Here is an 11,368-nt window from a genome sequence, read left to right on the forward strand (position 1 = left end):
GGGAAAGAGATACCAGTAAACGATATTTTTTAATATTTCAAAATTGAATGTAATATTTAAATATTAAAGTCACTTGAATAATAAATAAAGTATGTGACTTTATGGTGTATGCTATTTGCTGGTTATTGTTATTTATTTGTATATGACTAAGTAATCCAATTACTTATAAATGGTAACATAAATATCTACTCTAAAAGTTTTATAAAAGAACTAGAGACATGAATCGCAATGCATTTATTTAATTACCCAATATCTGATATCAAGTTAAGTAAACAACACTAGATTCTTTATATCTACACTCAACATATTTTTACGTTATTATAATGCAAATTTTTCAGCTTTTTCCATGTAAATTCTAAAAGATTCTCGGGTTAATGAGGTATAAACCGTTATAGCAGATATAATATAAAGATTAAAAATTTCGCACAAGTATTACTCACAAATGAATATGTTTTATTCATAAAAAATTTATATTAAAAATCTACAGTAAAAAGTATATTTCTTGTGCAAATATTTATAAAAATAATTAAATTATGAGAGTGAATTTTAATTATAGACATTTGCAACAATTTTTTTCATCAATTATTTTTTAACAAATAATATTATAAAAATTATTTCATTTAACGAAAATTTTTAATAGTGTAAACGATATCATAAATAAACTTTACTGGTGCAAAAAATGTAGCAATAAAAAATTCAAAATAATAGAAATTCGAAAGAAAATTAAGTGTTTCAGGAAATTTCATGTAATGTAACTTAGAATAGTTTCGAGTTTCGAATCATTTCAACTTTTTTTCGCGAGGGCGGATGCTTTCATTGCTAATTTCATCGCTAAGAAACTTGATTTGTTGTTGCCCGAGTTCTCAACATACTTCGATAGTTTACGAGACTTAGTTCTATGAAGCAATCGAATAGCTGAAATACGGTAAGTGCTCATCTTCGTTTCGTTTAAAAAAGAAAACATAATGCCAATTACTTGAAAAAAGATTGAAAAAGACACTGAGTTTAATCGATATTTGATAAAAAGTTTTCACGAAATAAGTGGTTGACTTAAGTTTTCTTCCAAGTAGCTTTTCTGAAATAAATACTGTATGAAGAAACGGATATCTATCGATTGTAGTTGTTTATTCAAGCTCACGTCAATTATTTTTTTTTGCTTTTTAAGAATTATGTTACAGGTCACACAGCTGTTTTCCTATGTCAATTGTAAAAATTTATCAAGTTCTTATTATAACTGCTTGTAATTTATCCTGTGTAATATTTCGACGTCGCTTAATATATATACTTTCTGCGTCCTGTAATCTAGATGTGTGTGTATTGTATTGTGTTGTATATTATATTGTAGACCGTTTGTGGTGTACACATTTTTAAAATATTTCATATTGTCTCTATATATTGAAATATCTAAATATAATGGATAAAATTTTTTATTATTTTACTATTAATATATTTGCGATCACTATTCTCAGAGCAAATAATGCTGTATCGACACTGTATATGTACTGTAGAAATTTTTTATATAGATAAAATTAGAATTAACTCTAAAACGTAGTCAGAAATACTTAGGATAAACTTTAGAACAAGACATATTATTTTCATTCATTGATAAACAAATACTAAAAAACTTATTTAATTGATTTATTAAACTTTAGTAAAATCAAAAATTATAATTTTTTATTAATTATATTTATATATAATATTATATATAATTTATATTATTATATTATTAATAATATAATATAATTTAATTTAATAATATAATATAATATAATTTAATAATATAATATAAATTATATTATTATATATAAATAAATATTAATTATATTAATTATACATAAATAATATAAAAATTTATACAAATCATATAAATAATTTCAAATAAGTCATGTTAATAATATAAATTGTATATTTATTAAAAAATTTATAGATACGATGCAATTCTCTCTCAAAATTATATTTCTTTTACAATATACAATATTAGATAATAATTTACTATTTCTTTTAAATACATTTTTAAAGTAATATTGAACAAATTATTTTTAAATTAATTTATATTTACAGTTTTTAAACAAATAAAAATTTTTTTTTAGTTTTATAAAAGGCTCTAAAACAATTTTTTTTTTTTTTTAATTAGAAAATAATTATTTGATATATAAAGAATTAATTTTGATAAACATTAAAAAATATATCAGAAATTCAAAATGTTTAATTGTTTTTATTAAACTATTAGTAAGATAACAAATACATAATATATCCAAGTATGTATTATTTATCCTGTTAATTTTAAGTTCAATTTGTTATTAATATGTGTTAAATTGAAATTTGTGTTTAATTTTGAAACCTAGATTTTTCATTATTTATTGTAGAATCTAAAAGTATGCAGACTAGTATACACTTAAATTTTAATTTAATATTATTTCAGTTCATGAATATGCATTTTGTCTGAAAAAATAATCTCTGTTGTATAATTGTAATAAAAATTATGTCATTAAATATTTTTGCTAATTACTAGCTCATGCTAGTAAAATCTATAAATTAAAGACAAAAATAATATTTTGCTTATATCTTCTATTATTCTTCTAAATTCTCTCATATAAAATGAAAGGTTAATCATATCTAAGAGTGTATAGTATTTTTATTGCAGTAATTTCATTCGAGCTGTATTTAGAAATATGTAAGATATAATTTTTGAAAAAGCTTATCACTATTATATTAATATATATCAACCTAATGGCATATTATATTATACTTCATAACGATCCCAATCAAATATAGAATTTCTTACGTAAAGACCCATATGGTTAAATTTCTCTTATTGCGGCGTTTGATTTTTACAGCTCGATTACGTATTACAATCACATCATTTGTTAGTGTATAATAAATTCTTTCAACATATTATAGGCTCGTTTTGTTTGCATGTGGAATGGATCTGGTGATTTCCATATAGCCGTAAATTATATACGACGAATGACTAAAGCTGGCAGGAAATCCCCGTTAGATCAAAAAAAAAAAAAAAAATACTAAATGTAAGACAAACATAGTCACTTTTTAACACTCGATGCTCATTCCCATGCATTTTTATTTTATATATTTGTATGTAAAATAAGCAACATATACTAAATTTTGTTTTTGTTTTAATTTACTGTTACTTCATAATCTGATTAGAAACTGCATTTTCAAATATCAAATATAAATACGATTAGATTGTGTTATATATTTTATTAGTAAAATAATTGACATAAAAATATTATTTATATATCTTATATTATATTTCTCTTTTAATTTTATGATTATATCTTCAAATATTAAGCATTAAAATAAATTTTTAAATTAAATACTTGTACACTTATTGTTTAAAAATATTATCATTATATAATAATAATAATACTTTTAATAATATTAACATTATACAACATATAGGTTAATGAACATTGGTGTTAAGACCATACAATATAAAACTTGCACTGCTATCTCTTAAAATAAAGATTACAAATTGAATAATGTACCTATAATGACTTTTATGAAGATATCCATTATGCAAATGTTAAATATATATTATTACATGTGTAATAAGTTTAAATTTGTATAAAAAATTTTCTTTAAAAGATTTAATTTGATATTATTTTAATAAATCGTAGTAAATTTAATATAAACGTATAATGTTTATGGTGTAATAACATTTTATGTTTATATTTTACATTGGAAATAAAAAAAGAAAAAAATTAATTTGCAATTAATAGATTTTTAAAATGAAATTATTGTAAACAAATTTTATTTGTGTTCATAAAGTTATGATCGATGAAAATCTGTTCTTTACGATAATTTTTGATAATGATAAATCTCTAACATTCCTTTTAATAATTTTAAAAAATTTGTGATATTCTAAAAAAGATTCAAATACTTTCTGCACAAAATATGCAAATGGGACCGCTATTTTCCAAAAGGAAACATAAATCTTGGTAAATACTATACGTGAAAACAGAGATTGAGGATTTCATCGTTGTCAAGTAGAAAGAGAGAGAGAGAGAGAGAGAGATGGAATCAGGCAGAAAGTAAATACAACTGTAACTTGGAACTATATAATGAAATCAATGGAAAAAGGATTATAGGTATACCTACAAAAATTATTAGGTTAGTGACATTGACCAATGAAAGTTGTATGGTGGTCAGATAGTTTAGTGTAGTTAGTGATTAGTATTAGTATTGAGAGAGAGAGAGAGAGAGAGAGAGAGACACGTGACCGCGTATCAGCAATTCACGTCGGTTCGGAATTCGCGCCGGTATGACTTTGCTTATATATAGGCATATAACGGCCCCAAATAACCGTAACGGTTGTTATTCAAGCAGACGGCATGAAACACGTGTCGCAGAGGATGCCGGTGGCGCCTTCAACAAGGATATGTTTATTAGACTGCTACGGAGAAATGGCTTTGGTCGTGTGTTGGCAACGCTAAGCACGCCAACATGAAATCTTATTTAGTGCTAGCCCTTGTGATTGTTGGAGACAAGCCTCAAGGAAAACTTATTCTCATATGTTTCCTTTATTCTATGGGAAAATAATGCACTATTATACCTATTCTAATAGTTTTTATGTATATCAAACGTAAAGAACCGTGAATCTTTGAAAATGATAAGATATTGTTTATTAGAATACAAAATAATTTTATTTTCATAGTAATAAGAAAAAGGAATAATGTATTTAATTATTACTTATATTAAGAATAATTATTTGTAGTTTATTTCATGGTAATTTTCGTACCTACTGAGTATGCAATAATGAAATATTTTTTTTTACATAATTAGAAAGACGATAGATTTAACATAGTTGTATTTTAATTAAAATATTTATAATAAAAATAAAAATTAAATAAATTATAATTATAAAAAAATTAACAAGTATATTAGTATGTAACAAACTTTTATTAAATCTATGAAATGCTTTTTTGGTTAGACTCTGCTGTGGTTTTCAAGGTTTTTGTGGTACTTTAAGTAATTAATTGAATTTTTTATTATTCGTTTTCTGTGATTTATATTCAAAGATTGTAATAAAAAATAAGTATTAGTTATGGAAAACATATTATAAATAAAGATATTCTATTTAAAACTTTAATTTATGAATAATTTATTGAGTGTATTATAAAATGCTATATTTTAACTATAGAAAATGATAGAATATAGACATTTCATAAAGACAATTTACTGTTTAATTATTAAAAATTTTAATAAATATATGCACTAATTCATAAATACAATTAAGAATTTAATATTACAGCTTATTTCTTAATTGCTTTATTGAAAATTAATTTGAATTATAAAGAAATAAAAATTATTTAAAAAATTTTATTTGTGATCAAAATTTTATCAATATATATTTTAAGTATGATAAAAACTTTTAGTCTAGTACTTTACAGATTGAATAAAAAGTGAAACCTACTGTTTACTTTAAAAAATATTTTCATAGATTTATTGATAAAAAACTGATCTTCATAAAAATATAATAGGTTTTCATCTAAATAATGATATCAACATATTTACATATTTGTTTATATAACACATGCAAAACTTACATAATTGCTAATTGTACTATTTAATGATTTATTATTTTCGAACTTCCTTATGTTTTTATTAAAAAACTATTTAATTATTTTTATATTATTTATATTATATTGTTCTCGTTTAAGAAATTTTTTATAAAATTCTATTGTTTCAAATAAATAGACTATTTTTATTATAGATTATTTTTATATTAATTAGATGATAATACTCAATACCACTAGACAATAATTAAAATTTAGAAGTATTTCATTTTCAAATAAAATAATTTAAAAAATTTATCACTTATGCTTTGCATGTTTATTTTAAAATTAAACTCGTTTCATTTAATACAAATAAAAATGTAAAAGAAAAAAACATTGTATTGATTAAAATTATGAATTTATCTTCAGTTTATTTCCATATAATAAAGTTAAATTTAAATCTATCAGCCTCTAAGTAAATTTCACTTCAATTTGCAAAATTTGTGTTAATCAATCAAAATTAAAAATTAAATTATATTTTATATAATATATTATTTAGGATAGAGAATTGTAAACAGATTCGTATGGCAGCAAAAACATAATTAGTTGGTACCAAATCCAAAATTCAAACAAAACAGATGCAGTTCTTTAACTGGTGTTAGAAACAAGTAAATCCCGGAGATTATAAAAATTGTATTTAAAAGACAAAAAGTATGAGATTGTAATATATGGCATTGTGAAAAAATTAATGTCATAATAGAAGTAATTTCGTGAATTTCTCATTTTTTATAATCATTCTACTGTCTTTTTATATTCAGCTCTGGCTCCCCCCCTCCCGAGCCCAACTCTTGGCTCATACGCCATTTAACTAATATATATATATATATATATATATATATATATATACACATGCATATAAATGCTTAAAACTGCCAGCGGCCTTCTTTCACATCGGCAACATGTGTGTACGTAGGTGAATGTGAGGGGCATACGACCGCTCTCCCTTGCTCACCGTTGTCTTCGCGCTGCTTCTCGAAGTGGGCCAGTCGCATCCTTCGAGATATAACTGTGCCGTAAGACAAGGCGCGCGAATTTCTATTTTTCCGTAATCGCCTGCGACCGAAATTTTTGCGCTCGTTTTGCCTGACATAACCGCAGTGGTATAAATAAGGTATCTTTTATTCCGTTTTTGTTTAAATATATTCCTCTTTCATTTTTTCACATTATAACATACTTAGAAACCACTGTTTACTATGAACTGTACTATTTAATAAAATTTAAGTTTTTTTGGATAGAATTTAGGTATATGAACTTGAGTGTTACTATTTTAGCAATCGCTTATTTTTTTCAAATAACATGATTGTTTTACGTTTATAATTTGTCATTATTTAAATGGACATTAAAAAGTTGCCCAACTTCATTTTATTATATTATTCATTATTTGCTTGATTATTGTAGTTGAGAAATACACCTGTATAAGAAGGCAATTAATTACTTTATATAATTAAATATAAACTTGGTTATGTTTATGGATAACAAAACCAATAAAAGGTTTTATAAATTGTTTTGTGATGGCAATCACGTTAGAAAGTTCGATCTGTGTATGAGGAATGTTTATTGATATCAATAAGAACAGCTTGGCTAGCATCTTGAGGGTAGCAATGTAACATGCTTTATTTCAATTTCTAGGTTAAATCGATACACAACAGCATTTGCTTTATTAATAACTCAGTTAAATATTTTGAAGATTGCATAATAGATATGGCAGATAAAAGAAATCTTAATATTTTTATGTACTAATTGGTAAAAACGAAATAGGAATTAATAAAATATTTAAATAAAATAAAAAATTATTACTAATGATAAACATAGAATTTATTATAGAATTTAAATAGGAGGATGAGCTAAGTAAATATTAAAATCTGCCACATTAAACAATGAATTAGAGTGTAATACACCTGTCACGAATTATGATAGTAATCGTTCAGTCAGAATAGAGTGATCTTTGTAAAAGGCTGTTTGAGACTCGTCCTTGGCTTACCTGACAGAAAACTACCGGCGAGCGAGTCATCATCCTGGCCAATGACGGCGCCGGCGACCATTAGGAGCAGCGTTAGGATGGTCCTTCGCTGCATCCTGCTCTCGGTAGCTGCGTTCCTCTACTTATTCCTGATATCGTAACACCTCGTCGATTGATATTCAACAGCTCGCGACGTTCTCTTTTTCTTTCCTGCTGGTTCGATCTCTTGGTACACAGACTAACGCGATCTTATAACCCTAATTGCGCGCGCGCTCCAGCCTCATCGCCCTGACTGACGTATTGACGGCGCCCAAGCGGTCTCCCAAGTTGTGGGTCAGGGTGTGTGACGCTCAAGGTAAGAGCTGCTCGTAATGTCGGGAGAGAGCTAGCCAAGTGGGAGGTTTACCGGTGCCCGTAAGTGTCTTTCTTACCTGTCTCTTCTTGCAGGAACGTTGCCCTCCTTAAACCTCTTTGCGCTCTGCCTCTCTCTTCAGACGCTCTCTCTCTCTCTCTCTCTCTCTCTCTCTCGGTGAGTCTTGCATGCTCTTAATCCATCTCGCTCAGAAGCGACACCATCAGAAAGAACATCTTCCTTTTCTCTCCTATTTCACTCCCCACTTTTTCCTTTCCTTTCCCCGTTCTTTCTTCTTGAATCTTCGATTTCCGCATGACCTCTGCTTCTCCCTTTTCCTTGCACAGGAGGCCAGCACATTTTTCTCTCGTTTAGCTCTTCGGTAGGTGCATAGAAAGAGAGAGGAAGCGGAAAAAGAGAGCAGCTATGATAATGAGTACATATTTGTGGTCATGTTCACAATAAAAAACTTGGTTGGATAAATATCCGAAGAATTTTTCAATTTTTAAAAGGATAACAAAAGAGATAAAAAGAAGATGTCACGTGAAAAAAGTTTGCCTTTAAATACCATTGCATACTTCGTTTACGTTTAATCGCTCTGTAATAAATTTAATATCACTTACAATTTAAATTATTAATATGCAATTACTTATTTAAACGGATTTTTTACAATCCTTAAATGTAGAAGATATTACATTTGTACGAAATTGATACATTAAGCTCCAGAATTTATGTTTGCGACCAGGTTAATTTATTCATTTATATTAATTAATTTATAATGGATACTTTCATAAAATATTGATCATAGAAAATTAATTATATCGATACACATCATAATTTTAACAACTGTCTTTTTTTAACAACTGTTACTCATTTACATAAATTAATTTTAATTATTTCGAAAGTAAAGAATTAATTGACCATCAAACATTAAGTTAAATACGCTATTTTTTATATGTTTAACATAATCAATGTGATAAATTTATTTTAAATATTAAATCATAAAGGTTAAAATCTATCTATCTAACTATATATAAATATATATATATCAAGAATATGATTTTGAGTATTTACAACCGTAAGTATTCTATTGCAAAAAAATCTTTTATTATTTTGAATGTTATTTCATTTGTAATATTTCTAATATGAATTTTATTTCCACATGTACGTATATGTTTTATGTAAAATTTACAGAAAATATCATTTATTATGAAAAACACTAAAAATTTGTTTTCATTAAATCATTTATTAATTATAATTTTTATTAATTTTAATATTATGTAAATTTATAATAAAAAATGTGATACATGAATTAAAAACTTTTTTTTGACCAATTAAAAAATTTTAATTCAAAATATCATATAATTAATACATTGTTAAATCCGCATTATTTTCAATTTTTTATTTTAATTTCAATTAAATCAACAACCGATATTTTAAAGTATATTAAATAAATAATAAATAATAATGTTACTTTATTATACTATAATTATATTAATAATTTTAATAAAAAATTTGCATATTAAAAAAACTCCATATCTATATCTGAAATAATTGTTTGAATTATATTTATCATTTTTTATTATCGATATACTGCAGATTTATGACCACATAAATTACAACTAATAAAATTGTGCTAATGAGCGAATTTTTTACTTTTATGTAAAATTTATAAATAATTAAATACACGCGACATATATAATAGTAAAAATAATTTACAACCGTATCCATTTTCTAAATTGTACTATGTTTCAATCAAACGAGTAACTTTATTGTGAAAGAAACAGTTTAACCGTGTTATCATTTTCAGCATTTTTTGAAAATATTCATTTTAAATAATTGAAACATAAAATTAAATGATTTCAGTTTCAAATTATTTATTAAAGTGTATTTTGGATATTTATTAATATTCTTTTTATCCTAACTAGAGTTTGTTTTAAACCAAATGAAGAGACTTATACATTTATTATTCTGCTTCAATTTGATTAATTTCAATTAAAAATGAAAATTTAATTTATAAAAAATATGTTCAATAAAAGGAACTCTGAAAAGAGGATTGATAACTGAAAATTTCCTCCTTAAATATTAAAAATATGCGCAGCGGATTCCGAAATAATTATAAGCACTGTAGAAATAACAATTCTTATTAGCTCTCGAGGTCGACTAAAACTGTATATATCTGATTATATTATACAACACCTTAATTCTGAAAGCATTCCGTTATTCTTGCGATTGTCATGCGAATAAATTAAAAAGGGAACGCTCGAAACTTTCGCTGTGCGTTTGTACAGAAATATACTCGCCGCTGAGACTTTTTGAAATGCTACGCAGTCTTGCACGAAAATAACGGAATATTTCCTCTTTATAATACTATTGATACTATGCAAATAAGTTGTTGAATTGCCTGGTCTTAATTATTTTCAAGCTAATTTTGATGTAGCTAGTTTAATATCTACACTTATCATTATATTAATAACGTAAATAATTATTAAAATATAAATATACTTATATTCACTTTAAAACATTAACCATTTATTAATTAATAAATGTAAAAGTTTAAATTTTTTATTTATCAATCAATTAATTTAAATGAAAAATAATTATTCCCTTATTTGTTTATAATTATATATTTTTAATATAAAATCACAGTTTTTAAACTGTAAATAAATCACAATTTTAAAAGTAAAAAAACTAATTACTTTAAGTAAAAGTAAAGTAAAAGGTATAATATAACTTGCTAATTTAATTATAAAAAAACCGTATTCTTTTTATACCATTGAATTTCTATAAACCTAGTTAAAATATGTATATTAATCATAGATTTTCATGTAATAAATATATAATTTATAAAGTGAACATTGAAAATAGGATTTCTGATCGATAAGTTTTCACGAATTTACACGATTTTTAAAGTTATAAAATATATATGAAAATTTTCAATCATTTTATTGATATCCAAAACTGTAGTAATTCCAATTGAATTAATGAACTGACTCATATAAGATTCATTAATTTCTAATTCAAATTTTTAACGTCTTATACAAATATCCTTAATAAGTTAAGACGAATTAAATAGATTTTTTTAATGCTGAATCTGACGAAAGTATCTGTAATATAATTAAAGCTTGGAATTATAGAATATAGACTAGATTATAGTATATTTTAAGATACTTTCACTATAATCGGAATTTCTTGAAAAAATGGAACGCTATAAATAGGAAGTACATTTTTAATTAAACTAAAGATGTATATCTATTTGATTACGTTTGGTATTCTTAAAAAATTTATACAAATAATTTTTAATATTTAAAGATTTTTACTTGTATATATAAAAGTATTAAAAATGTATATTGTCTCGTAAAATTTTATAAATATATACATAAATATATATATATATTTTTTTGTATTTATATAACTCAAACTGGAAATTGACATGTTTTATTAAAACATATATTATCGTATATCTATAATACAGATGAT

The 11,368-nt window shown here is 24.4% G+C and overlaps 1 protein-coding gene across 1 annotated transcript in view; it reads right to left on the reverse strand.

Annotated features, from left to right (window-relative positions):
* The window catches only part of mas (trypsin-like serine protease domain-containing protein masquerade), a 16,415-nt gene extending 8,374 nt beyond the window's left edge, over positions 1 to 8,041 (reverse strand). The window contains exon 1 of the mRNA XM_011505770.1: positions 7,558 to 8,041. Coding sequence (XP_011504072.1) covers positions 7,558 to 7,651 — 94 coding nt within the window. The 5' untranslated portion in view covers positions 7,652 to 8,041. The remainder of the gene's footprint in view (positions 1 to 7,557) is intronic.
* Positions 8,042 to 11,368: the final 3,327 nt, after the last annotated feature.

This window comes from Ceratosolen solmsi, unplaced genomic scaffold, assembly GCF_000503995.2.
Source record: "Ceratosolen solmsi marchali unplaced genomic scaffold, CerSol_1.0 scaffold7, whole genome shotgun sequence".
Lineage (NCBI taxonomy): Eukaryota > Metazoa > Arthropoda > Insecta > Hymenoptera > Agaonidae > Ceratosolen > Ceratosolen solmsi.